The sequence below is a fragment of the Piliocolobus tephrosceles genome, unplaced genomic scaffold (assembly GCF_002776525.5).
Source record: "Piliocolobus tephrosceles isolate RC106 unplaced genomic scaffold, ASM277652v3 unscaffolded_41, whole genome shotgun sequence".
NCBI lineage: Eukaryota > Metazoa > Chordata > Mammalia > Primates > Cercopithecidae > Piliocolobus > Piliocolobus tephrosceles.
The window spans coordinates 1,486,351-1,505,304 of record NW_022325420.1 but is presented as its reverse complement, the minus strand read 5'-3'; the positions used below and the strand labels follow the sequence as shown (position 1 = coordinate 1,505,304).

General features: G+C 38.7%; 1 protein-coding gene across 17 annotated transcripts in view; it reads left to right on the top strand.

The window, feature by feature from the left end:
* Window positions 1-18,954, top strand: part of LOC113224832 (calcium-dependent secretion activator 2) — a 567,701-nt gene that overhangs the window by 510,122 nt on the left and 38,625 nt on the right. For all 17 annotated transcript variants that reach the window (XM_026454354.2, XM_026454360.1, XM_026454352.1 and 14 more), the window contains 2 exons: window positions 13,486-13,569; window positions 13,678-13,710. In XM_026454354.2, coding sequence (XP_026310139.1) covers window positions 13,486-13,569; window positions 13,678-13,710 — 117 coding nt within the window. The remainder of the gene's footprint in view (window positions 1-13,485; window positions 13,570-13,677; window positions 13,711-18,954) is intronic.

The window sequence follows — 18,954 nt, the reverse complement described above, 5'->3', positions numbered from 1 at the left end:
AGGAAAAAACACTTAGTTTTTCACCATTGAATATGATGTCAACTGTGAGCTTTTCATATATAGCCTTTATTATGTTGAGATTATTTCATTATATTCCTAATATTTTGAACACTTTTATCATGAAACATTACTTAGTTTTATCAAGTGTTTTTCTGCATCTATGGAGATGATCTTGTGGTTTTTATCCTCCATTCTATTAATGTGGTGTATCATAACAATTGAATTGCTTATATTCAAACATCATTGGATCCCAGGGATCAGTCTCACTTGGTGACACTGTATGATTTTTTAATGTGCTGTTGAATTCAGTTTGCTAGCATTTTGTTGAAGATTTTGATATCCATGTTTATCTGGGCTTGTAGTTTTCTTTTCTGGCAGTATCTTTTGTCTGGCTTTGGTATCAGGGTAATGCTGGCCTCATAGAATAAGTTTGGAAGTGTTCCCTCTTCTGGGTTTTTTTTTTGTTTTGTTTTGTTTTGTTTTGTTTTGTTTTGTTTTGTTTTTTTGAGACAGAGTCTCGCTGTGTTGCCCGGGCTGGAGTGCAGTGGCCCGGATCGCGGCTCACTGCAAGCTCTGCCTCCCGGGTTTACGCTATTCTCCTGCCTCAGCCTCCCAAGTAGCTGGGACTACAGGCGCCCGCCACCTCGTCTGGCTAGTTTTTTTTTTTGTATTTTTAGTAGAGACAGGGTTTCACCGTGTTAGCCAGAATGGTCTTGATCTCCTGACCTCGTGACCCGCCCCTCTCGGCCTCCCAAAGTGCTGGGATTACAGGCTTGAGCCACCGCGCCCAGCCGGTTTTTTTGTTTTTTGTTTTTTGTTTTTGTAGAGTTTAAAGAGAATTGGAATTAATTCTTCTTTAAATGTTTGGTGGAATTCACTTCTTCAAATATTTGGTAGAATTCACTTTTGAAGCCATTTCTTTGTTGGGAGGTTTTTTGGGTTTTTTTTTTTTTTTTTTTTTTTTTTTTTGGTTTTTTGTTTTTGGTTTTTTTTTTTTATTATTATACTTTAAGTTCTAGGGTACATGTGCATAACATGCAGGCTTGTTACATATGTATACTTGTGCCATGTTGGTGTGCTGCACCCATCAACTCGTCAGCACCCATCAATTCGTCATTTATATCAGGTATAACTCCCAATGCAATCCCTCCCCGCTCCGCCCCCATGATAGGCCCCGATGTGTGATGTTCCCCTTCCCGAGTCCAAGTGATGTCATTGTTCAGTTCCCACCTATGAGTGAGAACATGTGGTGTTAGGTTTTCTGTTCTTGTGATAGTTTGCTAAGAATGATGGTTTCCAGCTGCATCCATGTCCCTACAAAGGACGCAAACTCATCCTTTTTTATGGCTGCATAATATTCCGTTGGGAGGTTTTTGAATACACATTCAGTCTCATTTGTTATTGGTCAGCTTTATTTTATTCTTTCGATGGTGTCATGTTTCCCTGATTCTTCATGGTCCCTGTAGCCTTACACTGGTATCTGCACCTTTAGAGAAACAGTGACCTCTTCCCCTATTTACAGATTGACTTCAGCAGGAAAAGCCCTTCATCACTCACCCCAGCTAGAAATTTTGTGTGGGCCAGCTGTTAGGGCTTGTGCGCAGGCGTGATGCCGGAGTCCACAGGCAGGATAGACTGTGGTTTTATTTCATTAAGAAAAACTAAAATATCTTATAAGGCAGTGATTCTTAAATGTTAGCACACATACACAACAAAATTACCTGAAAGCTGTTAAAATGTAGATTTCCATACCCCAGTCTCCAATGATGCTGAGTCTTACGTTTGGGAAGAGGGGAAGGAACCCACATGTTTAACCAGCCACCATGGTTATTTTACAATAGGGAACCACGAGTTAGACTTTGAGAAACACTGCTCTGGTAAATCTTCATCCAGACTGGCATGTAAAACTTTCAACTTCAGGATATTAAAAAAAAAAATAGCCTATAAGATAGTTTATTCACACTTGTTTTTACCAAGGAAGAAATGACTTTTTTAGAAGAGTTTTAAAGTACCTACTATGAAACAGTCACTGTAACTATACATATGTGACTTTATTTAAGCCTTACAAAACCTATGAAATGAACATAAAATAAAGTACTTTGCATAAAATTATATAATGTGACTCTTCCCCTAATGAAATGGGCAGTCTTATCCTCAGTCACTGATAGGAACATAATTCTCAAAGTACTTTATTAAACTGATGCACGTCAAATATCTAATTAATTAGTGAGAATCAGGATTCAAACCTCTGAACTTCAGATCCTTAATCCAATGCACTTAACTGATTCTACGTCTCTGGGAAATCTGTAAAGAGCAACCAGCCCTTAAAAATTAAAATATGTGGTTTCTACATTAACTGTTACTACACTGTCAAATTCTAAGAGTCATGTCATAGACATTTTTATATCATAATAATTAACTCAACATAAAGTAGATGAAAATAACACTGAATTTCTCATATCCCAAATATTTCTTCCCATATTTTCATTGTTCTGTGCATATTGATAAAAGTATTTGCTACATCTGGAAAAATAATAAACTGCACTTTCTTCTTTTTACCTCTCCTCTTCAAGCCCACCTTTATATCCTCTTCTTACCTCGCATGTTTTCACAAGTAACATGAGAACGAGCCCAGGTTCTCAATCACATACAGTCCTCAACAGTATGTGTCCCTCCCTACTATATACACATTTTATGTGCCTAGAAAAGGTCTTGGCCTTCCCTCTCTGTGCCCTTCTCTCTTCACCGGCAACTAAGTGCTGTTTCTTCTTGGGCCACCATCATTGGTCCTCTATTGAATTTTTTTCTACAAATTTCTGTGACTTTTACATTTCCAGCTTTAACTCTATGCTTGTGATTCCCAGCTCTGTATGTGAAAGGCAGTGCAGAATCGCCATTAAAAGCCCAACTTCAGACCTGGGTTCAAATTTCAACTCCTCCACTAGCTGTCTAATCTTAGTCAAGTTACTTAAACAAGCTTTCTATGGCTCAGTTTCCTCTCCTATATAAAGTAGGAGTAATATGATAGTAGCATTTATGAGTGTTAGTGAATAGTTTACGTAAGTTAATACAGATAGAGTCTTAGAACAGTGGCCAACACATTGTAAGTATTAGTTGATATTGTTATTATTGTTCCTCTCATTTTTTTAATCACCTAAAACTCCATATTTCCAGTTGCTTTCTGTACATCTCTACAAGGTCAATGTCTAAAAATACCACATCACCTCCACCCCACCCCAGGTGCCTCTTGTTTTGCATTTGTTGTCTCCATTGGCGGTACCCATCACCTCATTGTAAAATCTCGTCATCCTAGAGTCCTTGTCTTTATAGAATCTGCTCAAGCACGTCACACAAGAGGACATCAGGGCCTTGAGTCAGTCTCCTAAACACTCCCTTTTCTGTCTCATTCCATTCTCACTGGTACTACTATAGTCTTCCAGGCCCTCATCATTTCCCCACTTTGCCTCACTGATCTCCACCATGGTTCCCCACTTCACGCTTGATATGGTTTGGCTGTGTTCCCACCCAAAATCTCACCTTGAATTATAATCCCTATAATCCCCATGTGTCAAGGGTGGGAGCAGGTGGAGGTAATTGGATCATGGAGGTGGTTTCCCCCATGCTATTCTCATGATAGTGAGTAAGTCTCACAAGATCTTATGGTTTTATAAGCATCTGGCATTTCCCCTGCTTGCACTCACTCCATCCTGCTGCCCTGTGAAGAAGATGCCTGCTTTTCCTTTGCCTTCCGCCATGATTGTAAGTTTCCTGAGGCCTCCCCAGCAATGCAGAACTATGAGTCAATTAAACCTCTTGCCTTTGTAAATTACCGAGTCTCAGGTGTTTCTTCACAGCAGTGTGTGAACAGACTAATATAGCCCTGAAGCCAGAGTATCTTTCCAAAATACAGATTTGACCATTTCTTGCCAATGCTTTATATGTTGTAGGCATTCCTTATTCCCTGTGCCATCATTTCCTAAATTGTATCTCAGCGCACCTTGTACTTGAATTTTGTTGATGTCCCATGAGATGAGGTTGCTAACCCATTTGGGGTACACTGTATTCCTTGTAGTTCAGGATGATGCACTGTTTGAGAGTGCAGTGTTCCCACACTTAACCTGTCCTGGGGCCCTTTATTCCAGAATTCCTAATAATATCTTGAAGGAATTAATATTCCTTAGAATATTGTTTGTGAAAGGTTGACCTACAAGAAAAACTTTTTAGCATCACCTACAGGTCCCTTCACAGTATAATTGCTCTTGTCCCTATAACACTCTCCCCCACATCTTAAACTCTAGCTATTCCAAAGTTCTACTGTTTTCACAGTTTTTCAGACCCCTGTGCCTTTTCAAATTCTGCCCCCTATTTGAAGAGCCCTTTTTTGCTTTATTCTTGTAGTTCAACTAGAAAAGTCTTGGTTTGCTCTCCTTCCTAGAAGACATCTTACCTTCCTAAGCAAATTTAGCCCTCTCCTCACCCAGTGCCCTCTGTGTCCACTTTCTGTGCCATTTCTTCATGGTTATGTGTGTGTCTCTGAGTCCTCTTTAATGTATTATTCTTTGTACCCTGCTTGTCATATAATCCAATGAGTGTTTCCTGAATAAGTGGCATTAAGAAAAGGTGAAAGTAAGTCTGGAAAATGCTAAAGAAATGTGCTCTGACATCAATACTCTAGTTCTTGTCTCTAACCTAAAAAATAAAATAAAGTCCTTTGCATAAAACTATATACTGTGACTCTGTCCCTAATGAAAAAGGACAACATTCATTTTTTAAAAAGGATTAAATTCGCAGCCATGAGGCCATGTAGAGTTTCAAGATGCAGCTCTGTGCCAGAAAGTATGCTCAATGCCAGGGATACAGTGCTAAGCAAAACAACAAGGTCCCTGCCCTCAGGGAGTTTGCTAACCCTTGGAGAAGACACACTAACAAACATAAAATGCAACCCATACAAATGTGTCATGTAGGATTAGACAGAGTGACTCATTTAGTCAGGGAGGACAGTAAAGATTTTCCCAAGCAAGTGAAACTTGAGCAGAATTCCTAAGAATGAAAGAGTTAACCAGGAGGAGATGAAAGGACCATTTAAGTAGGAGAAACTGCAGAAACCAGGACCTCAAGCAAGACAAGGCTGCAGAAGTGAGCAGAAGCTTGTAGGAAGTACTAAGGAGCTTAAAATCTTTATCCCAAGAGCAATGGGAAGTCACTGAAAGGTTGGAGAGTGTGGGTAGGGAATTAATCAGATTTGCATTATAAGAAGATTCATCTGACTGCCTGTAGCAAACAGATTGGAGAGGGGGTAGTCTAGAAGCTGTTACTTGGTCTCTGGTGAACTAATCCAAAGATATTTAAGATGTACAATGAAAAGGGAAATAGTAAGGAGTACTCTTAGGTTTACGACCTCAATGTTAGTATCATTCCCGAATGTGGGCTGTCCTGGAAGAGAAACAGATTTGAAGAGAAAGACCATGATGTCAGTATTGGACATGTTGAGATTGAGCTGCCTTTGAGACACCTGAGGGAGGAGACGTCGAGGAAGACATTAGCTATTTGGGTGTGGAGCTCAGAGGAGGGATATGGGGTCAAAATACTGATGTGATTATAAGCTTTCAACAGTTGAAAACAGTACTATATCAGCAGCCACTGTTCTCAGGCCAAGGTGCTGTAACTGGAACACCTATGGAAAAGAGGGGAAGTAACCTTAAAAGAAAGGGAAAAAGCCAGAAAAGCACTTCAATAATTTTTACCATGGGGAAAAAAATAGGAGCATTAAATCTTACCAAGGAAAGAGTATAAGAAATGTCATATTTATTGCTACTTTATATTAAAATCAAACCAACCAAAGTGTGGCATCATCAGAAAAGCTGGATTATAGTTCCATTTTCTAATGTTAACAGCTGAGTCTCCTCACATGGCTCATTTGCCTCATCAGAAAAAGTGGGGTTATTGGATTTTAAAAAAACTGACAGCCTTTTCTCAATCTAGAACAAAAGTCCTATGCACATATCTGCATAGAACCTGCTGGTGGCCTGCATCTGTTGTCTCCAGGCTCTAGAAACTCATAGCACATAGAATGCTGGACTTGGAAGAGTCCTGAGGTCATCTACTAGGGACTTTTCAAACATTTTTATAGTTTGTAAGAGAGACTTTTATATGCTTTAAAAATGTTTATAAAATATATTAATGTCTCAAATATATATTAGCACTGCAAAAGGTAACACCAATCAAATAAAGCGTTGATGTTAGTCTGATTGAGAAGGGAAAGGAGGCCTGGGGCCCTACCTGGATGGCCTCATCTTTCAAGGCAGGACTAGTCATCAGTCCAGCCTCCCTGTTCACAGATGACGAAACAGAGGCCCAAGGTCACTCAATAGATGTCAGCAGAGCCAGGATTTGGCCCTGAGGTCCCTAAGCCTGTGATCTCTCCACAACACCCTGCAGAACTTAGCCAGACCAAGGAGGGAAAGAGTGGCTTCACCTTTGTCTTCTTGTGTCCCTTTTATATCTGGGTTGTACCAGCCAGCCTGTGGGTCCCTCCAAGCAAACATTCTGTGAGACCAGCTTGTAGAGTCCAGCTAGAGTAACCGGGTGGGGCAACTCTGAGTCAGGAAGATGAAAATGTGATACATTATATATAGCAATGAAAATGCCAAGGCTGGGTGCAGTGGCTCACGCCTGTAATCCCAGCACTTTGGGAGGCTGAAGTGTGCAGATCACTTGAGGTCAGGAGTTTGAGACCAGCCTGGCCAGCATGGGAAAACCCTGTGAGATAACTCAGTTATTCAGGTGGGCCCAATGTAATCACAAGGTCTTTAAAAGGGGAAGGAGGTGGCAAAAGAAAAGAATCAGAGAAAAAGATGAGATGGCAAAAGTAGGATTAGAGAGATGCTGTGTTGCCAGCTTTGAAGATGGAGGACAGACACTATGAACCATGAAATGCAGGCAAGAAGCTAGAAAAGTCAAGAAAACAAATTCTCCCCTAAAGCCTTCAGAAAGGAATTCAACCCTATTGACACTTTAATTTTAGCCCAGTGAAACATTTATTGGACTTCGGAACTACAGAACTATACCATAATAAATATTTGTTGTTTTAAGCAAAAAAAAAAAAAAAAAAACAAATGCGGGCATGGTGGCATGTACCTATATTCCTAGCTACTCGGGAAGCTGAGGCATGCGAATCACTTGAACCCAGGAGGCAGAAGTTGCAGTGAACTGAGATCATGCCATTGCACTCCAGCCTGGGTGACAAAGTGAGACTGTCTTAAAAAAAAAAAAAAAAAAAAAAGCCAAAGAAAAACTGGGGGAAAGCTTAGAATAAGAATATGATTAACAGAGCCAAGAGTGAAAAAATGACAACTCTCAGAAAGCACTCCTGAACCGGGGCCTCAGTCAATTCCGGGTATGAATTAAAAGATAATTTCTATAATGTCCAACTTCCTAGATTCTCAATTATTGTAAAAAAAAAAAAAGAATATATACTTTTCCCCCAACTGTATTGATACAGATATACAAGTGTATATATATTATCTCTGTGTCTGTCTTTCTCTCTCTCTCTCTCTCTCTCTCTCTCTCTCTCTCTCTCTGTTTCCGGTAACTTAGAATATTTTCCCCTGGATTTCTCTTAAGAATAGGATAGATAGAAGATAAATCTGATCTGACTGCCTACATTATGTAATTAAAATTTCTTGTTAATTTAGCCTGCTGAAACTAATTTCATTAAATTTACTCAATTTACTTGTTTGGATCAAGGCCATATGTTCAGAAGGCACCTGTTCAAATCCAAGTATGTGCCCAAAAGGAATAGCATACAATTTTAGGAGCCTTTAGCAGAGAGAGACGCAAAGTAAAATAATTCACTTTATTTGTGGGGTAACAGTAAAAAGGAACAGTGAGAGAAAACAGTGTGGTGAATTCACCAACATCTGGTCTAGGTGTGCTATTTTAGAGGTTGTCCTAGATACTTTGCAGAACAAGGTATGTTATGAATAAATGCATGCTGTCAAACACTCTCCCTCCTTCCTATAGGTGTGCAGGATCCGGTAAGACCTTTTAGGAGTCAGTTGGAACAAAGCTTCAAATAAGGAGTTTCACAGCTGGATTCACACAAAGAGGATGCGAAAGAGACAATTGTATCATGTTATATATATATAATATAATATTTATATATTATATATATATATTATATTATATAGGGTTTCACTATGTTGGCCAGGCTGGTCTCGAACGCCTGACCTCGTGATTCACCTGCTTTGGCCTCCCAAAGTGCTGGGATTACAGGTGTGAGTCACCGTGCCTGGCCTCATATTATTATATTATATATTAACATTCTGATTTAGGGAAAACAACCTATTTTCTGCTAGTTCATGATATTCTGGTTCTATGTTCACATTTTTTTTAGAATATGTTATTGAAACATTTTTTTTTAATTTTGAAAAGTTTTTTAAATAGATTCAGGGGTACATGTGCAGATTTTTAACAATACTAGGTAGTCCTGATCTTAACACACAAAAACAAAACAGCTAATAGATACCCCTTGTCCCATCCTTCCCCACACAAAACACTTAGTCTTTCATTATCAGTCATACTAGGGATGGTTGTGTTTTCTGTGGAAGATTTTATAACATACAGTGTAAATGATACAGATATTCCTTGCTTATTTCATGAAGTGTCACAGCTAAAAATGCAAGAACTCTGTGTTTTGAACCCTAGCTGGAATCCTCCCTGTCACTTAGAATTTATGGTTCTACCTTCCATATGAATCTTATATGCTGTCAAAATCAACAAGAAATGTAAATGCACATGCCTTGAAGCACACTTCTTGTTTCCTTCTACCAGTCGCTTCCAAGGGCTTCATGAGACAAAGTTAGTAATTACGCAGACAGATTTAGGTGTTAAATATTTTTCAAACAAACCCAGTTAATGGCATCAGTAATAAAGAGCAGGGAAACAAAGAGATTATAGTGTTTCATTCCAACCTGACATCCTCAGGAGAACAGAGAGCACAAGGCAAACCCATAAGTGTTTATATACTCCCTGAGCTGTACAGAGAAAGTTCACAGGAAGCAGTTAAAGATGCAGCAACTAAACCCAGCATTTAACTGGGTTTCTTTGGAATCTTGCTGTTTTATGCAATTAAAAACCAGGTGGAAGGTATATCATTACTAGTCAATCTTGAGGTTTATAATAGAGTTTGATTTTTAAGGTAACTCTTCTACTAGGTATGCCTCAACAAAAATCTCACAAAGAAAACCTTCCTATAGGAACTGTACAGCTCAGCTGGTTAATCCCAGAGGTGCTGTCGCTGCTCACTGCCATGAAAGCACTTAGATTCCCTGCTGTACTGAGCCTCCCCAGGGGCCTTTAGGGATAGGGAGGAACCCGAGGAAAGATTCTCCACTACTTTTGAAATGGAGACAAAGAATTCTGAGGCGTGAATGCAGCAGACCACAGGTTCACACCTAGGACTAACTTGTGTATCAGCCAATGCTGTGTCATGCTCTGAAGAAGACGAGCCAGACAGGCTGCCAGATGCCACAATGGAGAAACTTCTGCCCTAAATTCATTTGCCAGCAACCTTGCCAGAGAGTCATTTTAGCCACTCCATCTCTGCTATCCTTCAACTCAGCTCCTGTGCCACCTCATAAATGAAGCTGACCCCATATCCTGTAGTCAAAGACATTCTTCCCTCTTCTGGTTTCAGCTATACTGCTTACCGTCTACACTGCCCATAACACTTCTGCCTTGTGTCATGTGCAGTTATGTTCATGTCTGTCTCTCCCACTAGTTTGTATTTCCCAAAGGGAAAGGTCTAAAACTGTTTTGTTTTTGTATTTCTTATCCGAGGTACTCATTAATAATTATAACAAAATGACACTTACTCTGCCTTTGTGTTGTTTTTTTTTTTTTTTTTTTTTTTTTGAGATGGAATCTCACTTTGTTGCCCAGCCTAGAGTGCGGTGGCATTATCTCGCTCACTGCAAGCTCTGCCTCCCAGGTTCACACCATTCTCCTGCATCAACCTCCCAAGTATCTGGGATTACAGGCGCCTGCCACCATACCTGGCTATTTTTTTTTGTATTTTTGGTAGAGACGGGGTTTCACTGTGTTAGCCAGAATGGTCTCAATCCCCTACCTCATGATCCACCCACCTCAGCCTCCCAAAAATGCTGGGATTACAGGCATGAGCCACCAAGGTCTTTTTTTGTTTGTTTTTTTAACTTGAGACAGGGTCTTCTTTTGTCATCCAGGCTGGAGTGCAGTGGTACGGTCATTGTTCAGTGCACCCTGAAACTCCTGGGCACAAGCAATCCTCCCACCTCAGCTTCCTGAGAAGCTACAGGCACATGCCACCAGGCCCAGCCAATTTTTTTTATTTTTTTAGTAGAGACAGGATCTTGCTATGTTGTCCAGGCTGGTCTTGAACACTGAGACTCAAGCAATCCTCCTGCCTTGGCCTCCCAAAGTGCTGGGATTACAAGTATGAACCACCACAACTGAACTCTTGCGTACTTATATGCAGGGCACATTGCATTCAGCATATCATTTAATTCTTATAATTCTGTAGCATGATGGGTAAAGAGCATGGGCTTTGGAGCAAGACCACCTGTGTTTAAAGCCTTCCTCCTTCTGCCATCTGCCAAATAACCTTGAAACAGGCAGAATCCCAGTGGTTTTGCAACTTATATCCTCAGCTCTATTCTACCTCCATAGAAGCCCCATAGATTTAGTTAAATTAGACCCATTAGCTTAAGTAGCAAACTCATTCCTCTTTATCACTAAGTAATCCTAAGGCAGCCCCCATTAACTTGTGACTTAATGTATTCAGGTTTTTAGACACAGATAGTGATTTTGCTAATCATATGGATAATATTACTTCTTTACTTTTTTTAGTGTTTGGCTATTTTCACAGTTCTTTCCGGTAAATTACCTCCACTGATCTTCAGACCATTCCTGTAAGGTGGGCGGGATAGCTGTCCTTTTCCCCACTTTACTGAGAAGTACAATGAAGAGGGAGAAGCAAAATGACTTGACATTTATCTCATAGCCAGACAGTGGCAGAGCTGCAACTTGAGCCAAGATGTAAATTCATCGACAGGCTTCCTGCCTCTATCTTGCTTTGTCCCTCAGCAACACACACGTGTGTATGCACAGACTCACTAGCAGGCACCAAGAACCAGGTGTTGGGCGAGAGCCTCCATGGTTCAAGCTGTCTAGTAACCATAGCAATTGCCGCTGTCCTCGTGGCAAATGAGATCACCCAGCACACACTTGCTCCAAGATTTGAGCTACAAGAGATGAGGCATTTTCCTCAGAGAGCCATTAAGTTTGGAATTCCCTTTCCCTGATCTGACATAACCCTTGAGTATTCGTCTTCTCGGTCCTTGCAAACCACATCAAGTCGAGTTAGCCAGTCATGATTGGTAAGAAATCCTAACAGTCAGGAAGAAAGTGCTAAATGAACTTCTATGTGTGAGCAATTTGCAATTTTGTGGGTGGATTTTTTTTTCCCTAGGTATCCTTTAGGATAGCTACCCAGGCATACATTATTCTCATTCTTTAAAAATGCACTTATAGTTCACAGTTAGTCTGCATGTTTTTGTTTCTGTGTTCTTACATCATGTCGCAAATGATGTGATGGAGAAACCTATAGGGAAGTTTTTGTTTCTTTTGCATAAACTATTTTGCAGTAATTGATCAGCCATAAAGAAAATATTATCTCCTGTGCACTCACAGCGAGTTCTCTGGTCACCAGAGACCAATAAGCTGTGTCCCTAGAACTATTATCACTTTGTTGAAGAAGCTGCTATGTGAACAAAACCCAGCCTTCGTTAATTTCCCTTTTCGTATTTAAAAAACCTTGTCAGTATTTTCCCTTTGGGAATCTATAATTTGTCAATAGTGCATATTATTTTAGTTCTAAGGAGGAGAGATGAAGGGCAGTATGTCCTTATTAAGATCTCTTATTCATCAATCTTCATGCCAAATAAAGTAAAATGCTTCACATTTTTACTATATTATAGTATATGTGTTTATTTTCATTTCATAGAAATTTATTTTTTTTAGAAATGTAAACAACTTTTGAGACTAATTTGAATTCCACATCCTCCCCCTCATGCTACTCCATTTAACTGATGGTGGAAGCCTGAGAAGTAAGGTGGTCAAACTGAGTCTCCATTCTACTGAGTGATGGAATTGGGATATACATTCTGAGTCTAGCGCTCTTTTCCATTGTACTCTGCAGTGTGTATCTGTTTTCTCTCCATAACTGCTATGTAAGCTTGGGAAGCAGGGATGATCCTTATAAATGCCAATTAGAACTGCCTGGTAAATGGTTGTTAACTGATGTCAGCCATTGTGTCATAGTTATAAGAGCTCACGTTACGACACCTCCCTTTCATTATCTGTTCGTTTTTGTTTGGGTTTTGTTTTTTTTTTTTTAGACAGAGTTTTGCTCTTGTCACCCAGGCTGGAGTGCAATGGCACGATCTCAGCTCACCGCAACCTCCGCCTCCCAGGTTCAAGCGATTCTCCTGCCTCAGCCTCCCAAGTAGCTGGGATTACAGGCATAAGCCACCATGCCCTGCTAATTTTGTACTTTTAGTAGAGACAGGGTTTCTCCATGTTGGTCAGGCTGGTCTTGAATTCCTGACCTCGGGTGATCCGCCCACCTCGGCCTCCCAAAGTGCTGGAATTACAGGCATGAGCCACCCTACCTGGCCCATTATCTGTTCTTTTATATTCAGCCTCTTGTGTAGATGTAGAAAAAGTTGAAGGATAACCAGTCATATACGATAGAAAGGAATCTGATTAAGCTTGCCTGCCATTGTTTCTTAACATCCATGTTGAAATTGAATAATGTTTTAGAGGAAAAATCTCATGGACCTAAGATTATTTACAAATGGCTTCAGTGATCTCATATGTATAGTGACTAGATTCCTATGACACATTATTTTTCATTTTTTAAAAAATTGTGTATTATTGGCCAGGCACGGTGGCTCACACCTGTAATCCCAGTACTTTGGGAGGCTAAGGCAGGTGGATCACAAGGTCAGGAGTTTGAGACCAGCCTGGCCAATATGATAAAACCCTGTCTCTACTAAAAATAGAAAAATTAGCCAGGCATGGTGGTAGGTGCCTGTAGTCCCAGCTACTCGAGAGGCTGAGACAGGAGAACAGCTTGAACTCAGTAGGTGGAGGTTGCAGTGAGCCAAGATCACGCCACTGCACTCCAGCCTGGGTGACAGAGCAAGCTTCCATCTCAAAAAAAAAAAAAAAAAGTGTATTATTTCCAGCCATGGGAAATGAAAGGACAGTAGAGTTCATGTTCAGAATGAAAGCGTAAACATCACAAGTTAGTCTGACCTCAGCTGTCAGTTTATTCATTGTAAATTTTTGTGCCATGGAAGAAATTGGTTCAGGAATTGTTTGCCCTGCTATTAGTTTGTATGCACAGTAACATTCTAAATACTCACTATAACTGTATTATAGTTTGTTTCAGTGTTGGAAGGTGTGTTGTCTAAGCTGTCAAGGTATGATGAAGGCACTTTCTTTTCATCCATTCTGTCATTCACTGTAAGTATTTGAATGAGTTCTCTTCTGTGGTCTTTTAACTGTTGTCGTAGTACTTATATGGCAGTTAAAAAATAATTCTCATAATTATCTCTTTCTTTTCCACTTAAGGTGAAAGCAGCTGCAAAATATGTTGATGTTCCAGTAAGTAGTTTTGTATCTGCTTTTTAAAACTATATGTAATTCTTAAAAAAAGAAATTACAGTTCATCGTGGGTTTATTTCAAATATTTAAACCAGTGCCATTCCCTTAGGGAGCAGTTTATTTTCCTTAAGCAAGCGCTAACCTTCATAACAAGGCGTAGCAAGGTTATTTCGTTGACGTTTTCTGTTGTAACTCAGAAACTTTTAAGGAGGCCAATTCATCATAAGAACATATCACCTGAGTTGCAAAGGGAAGTTTTAGCACTCTAGGATGGGGTAGAAAATGCCTCACACTATATATAGAAAAACTGCTCGCTTTTCCTCCCCTTTACCTGAAAGCTGTGACAGGTTTCTTATAGAAGGTAAAATAATGATGAAGATGAACAGGTTAAAGAATTAGTGTTATATAAATATGTAAAGAAAAAGTGATATATAAATCAGTAGTCACTTACTTTAACATTCGGTTTTTCATAGAATTCTTGGGAAATAACTCATAAGTTGTTTCAAAATTAAGATTCCATGAGCAGAAATCATGAAACTGACTTAGCTACAATGAGAATATTCACATGGTAAACATAACCAACAAGTTGTGCAGAATTTTTAAGCTGATCATCATTCCGAATTAGTTTTTAATTTAAATTCTATTATCACATATATGATCAAGGCCTAAGGTGTTCTGTTTAATCATTTATTTTGGCATATATGTCAATTTTCAAAGAATTAGAATTAGAGCACAATGAAAAATAAATGACGATTTAAGACTAGATGGAATACAAATTCGCTCTTTGTATTTGAAGAACATTATATCTCTACATTGCCATTAGAAATGGTAGCAGTTTTGAGTACTGGCAAGCTTTATATATCAGTTGTAGACAGCTCTTATTTTTAGGTTACACAACCACGTTTTGTCTCCAGTTCTATTGCTTCTGTAGTTATAAATGAGTATTTTAAATGAGAAGGCCCTGGACTTTTCTACCTTTGCATGGGGTGTCTTTGGAACCAGACTTTTTATTTTACAAATGTTTCCCAAAGAAGTCTTCACACCTTCCTCTTCTTGTACCTGGAATCAAGGAATCAGTGCTGGACCATAAGTAGAAAAAAATCACATGTGTAGAGCCCCACAAAGCAGCAGCATGAAAGGGGGAGATTTTATATTTGATATCTTAAAAAGTAAGAAACAAATAATCTTGTATATATCACATTGGACTTCCTAACACACACATTACAATATAGTTTTTGTTTGATTTCGAATTACAAATGGACTGTGTCATCAAAATTATTCATGTTCTTAGAGATTTTGAGGTTTTTAATTGGCCCTCAACTAGTTTATTCTCTCCATAGAATTTCAGAGTTGAAGGTGACAGAAAATGGTTCATTTACTTCCCTTCTCAGTGCAAGTAACTCCTCCTCTGATATCCCTTACAAAGATTCACTTGGGCACTGTTTAATTTTTTCAGTGGTTACGCCTACTCTTAGTATTATGAGTTGAAATTGTCTTGGTGCATTTTACCCATTAATCCTCGTTCTAATCTCTCTTCTGCATGATATTTCTTTGCATATTTAATAACAATTTTCATGCCTCCTCTTCCCAGTAGGTGTGGTAGCTATTCATAGGCATGTGTTGTCTGAGGAATCCTTATTTTCTAGATTAAACATTCTCAATTTATTCACTAAACCCACTACTTAAATATTTATTTAGCACATACTAAGTGCTAGGTCCTAGACATACATGATGAGATATACATTTCTTGCCCTCAAATGGTTTACAATCTTAAAGACAAAAGAGATAGGGAAACAGATATATTATTATGCACACTTCTGTGGCAATCATGTCCAGACTCTTCACCATGGCAATTACTACCCTAGAGGAATTCTAGCTTATCAGTGTCACCATTTAATCAAATTGCACCCTGGAGCAGAACATACTATACCATAGATGTGGTTTGACCATGGCAGATTACAAAGTGATGAATTCCTTCCTCAGTTATGGACATTACACTTCTATTGTTAATGCCTGTGAATATTAGCTTTAAAAGCTATGAGGTCTTGTTGGCCGTTGTTCTTTTTTATACTCAAACTCCGGCAAGTATGCCTCTCTAAAGCTGTCTCTTAAGAGAGTCTCATGAGAAAAAGAGTTCTGGCTCACCTTTCACAAAAATTAACTGAAAACAGACCTAGACACACATACAATGCAGAACTGTGCAACTTCAAGGAGAAAATATAAGATAAATTATATATGGCCTTGGATTTGGTGATGAGTTTTTAGATACAACACCACATAATCCATGAAAGGAAAAAAATTGATAAATTGGACTTAAAATTGAGAAGTATACTCTTATTCACTGTTAAGAGAATGAAAATGTAAGCCACAAATGGGAAGAAATATTTGCAAAACACGTATCTGATAAAGGACTTGTCTCCAAAGTGTTGTAAGAACTCTTAATACTCAACAATATGAAAACAAACAAACTTTTTAAACAGGCAAGAGATACAAACAGGCACTGCAACAGAAAGGATATGCAGATACCAAGTAAGCTTATGAAAAAATACTCAATATCATTTGCCATTAGGAACATGCAGATTAAAAGAAGATACCACTATGTACTTGTTAGAATGGCCAAAATCCAAAAGCAAACCGACAACAGCAAAATGTTGACAAGGATAAGAGAGCAACAGGAACTCTTGTTCATTGTTGGTAGGAATGCTACAGCTACTTTGGAAAATTGTTTGCCAGTTTCTTTTAAAGCTAAATATAATCTTACAGGTAACCCACCAATCACAGTTCTCAGCACTTGTCCAAATGATTTGAAACATATGTCCACCCCAAAACTTGTGCACAAATGTTCATAGCAACTTTATTTATAATCACCCAAACTGGAATCAACCAAAATTGTCCTATAATAGGTGAATGGATAAATAACCATTGGTTCGTCCGCACAATGTAATTCTATTCAGCAAAAATAAAAGAGCTCTCATCTCACATGAAGACATGGATGAATCTTAAATGCATATTGCCAAAAGAAGCCAAATTGAAAAGGCTGCATACTGTATGATTCTATTTATATCACATTCTACAAAAAGCAAAACTATAAAGACTATAAACTGATTAGTGGATGCCATGAGTTCAAGGTCAGGGAGGGCTGAATTGTTCAAATACAGGGGACTTTTTCGAACACAGCAACTATTCTGTATGATATTGTAACGGTAGATACATGACACTGTGCATTTGTCAAAACCAAACTTTATAGCAAAAAGAGTAAACCTAAGTATATTCAATTATTTAAAAATCAACTAAGTGATCATAGAATCCCAGGATGGAATGGAAACTATAATAAAATAATTCTATTGTGAATGTATGAGATAAACTCACTGAAAGAGGAGCGGGGAAAGTGCTGATCTGAGTAACTTTGGAAAATAGTGGAGTCTGTAAGAATAAGGGAAAATGGAACTTATAAATAAGCATTGTACTCTGGTTGATAAAGTTTTTCTCCACAGTTTAACAGTTTTGAAGCCACTATATGTGTGTATTGGAATTGAACAATTAAGTAATTGGATGGCGGTTGGTAGGAGCCAGGTTTCTCACTGTTGGAGTGAGGTTAGAGGCAAGCAAAGGAAGGGGACTAGAATGATCCTGTAATGCATTAGAGTTGGAAATATCAGTGTGAATTTGTCTTTAGCTTAGTACAGATACAGCTGGTTACATTTAACAGTATTTTTAGATATATGTATATGCACGCGTTAATGTGCTCACATACATTTTCTTGCTCTGTTAGCTCAGAGAGCCTAGAAACAGTGATGCCCCAGTAGCAACAAGCCCACATAGCACTCAAATTTGTTCTCTAATCTTTAAAGAAATGAACCAGTGCTCCTTGAAGAAATGGCTGATGCTGGAAAATATACAAGATGAACATGGACCATCTTGTAGCAACAGAAAGGAGATGTTCACAAAACACAAAACTGGAAACTCTGTGTTTCAAAGAGACACAACAGATGATGGAAAGATCTCCCAGTGGTCTAAGCTAGAATAATTTGAGCAAGCAAATATGTAAAGTAATATTGGATTATAATCCAAAGCATAAAATAAATATCCATTGGTCCATACTGATACAAGTAAATATTGAAGTACATAATGGGGAGAAAAGACAGCTCTCCCATGCAGAAGAACTCCAAATAATTAATATAGATACTTCCCTCTCAAGGAGATGGATCATATATCCCCACTCCTTAAGTGGGGGATATACATAGTCACTTCCTTCCGAAGTGTACAATATGCAAAGGAAGATGGGGAGAATAAATTTCCAATGGAGAAAGTTGAGAAATATTACCCCAGCCAGTTGATCAAAGGTCAACATCTGCAGTGATAAATCATACTGATAATATCAGCCCTTGACAGGATGTGATCAAAATGGCACTTTACCTCTATGATCTTCCTCTTGTAGCTACAGTCTAATCATGAAAGAAAATCAGACACATCTCAATAGGTGATACACTACAAAATATCTGAGAATACTCCTCAGAATTTTCAAGGTCATCAAAAAGAAGGAAAGTAGGAGAAAGTGACACAACCAAGAGGAGTCCGAGGAGACTTAAATTACTAAATGTAACGTGGTATCCTGAATGACATCATGGAAGAGAAAAAGGATATTGGGTAAAAATGAAGGGAAACTGAATAAAGCTCACACTTCAGTTAATAATATTGTGTCAATATATGTTCATTAATTGTAGCAAACGTACCATACTAATGTAAGATGATAATAATATGGGAAATTGGGTATGAGTTATATGGAAACTCTTTAATATTTCCACACTATTTCTGTAAATCTGAAATTTTTCTAAAATAAAATGTTTATTAAAAGAAAAGAGCACTGACCAAGGACTTAATAATAGCTTACCGTTAATTGATTGTATGTGGCTATGTGCCCTTGAAACTGTGTGACCTGGGGCATTACTTAAGTGGCCCCAGTCTAGTCATCTATAAAATGAGTGAATAAGCTACCTAACTGCATTAGTTCTTTTGACTTTAATATTCTGTCACCTTGTGAGCTCTTGTCCAGTTCTCTCTATGAGACGAGAGCCCAAAAATTCCCCCTGGAAGATGATGAGAAGATAAAAAGCTGGAAAAAGTTTTCTGGATAAGAAGGCAATACCTTCTTATACCATCACTTACCAGAATTTTTTTTTTTTTTCACAGCCTCACTCTGTCCCCCAGGCTGGAGTGCAGTGGCCTGATCTTGGCTTACTGCAG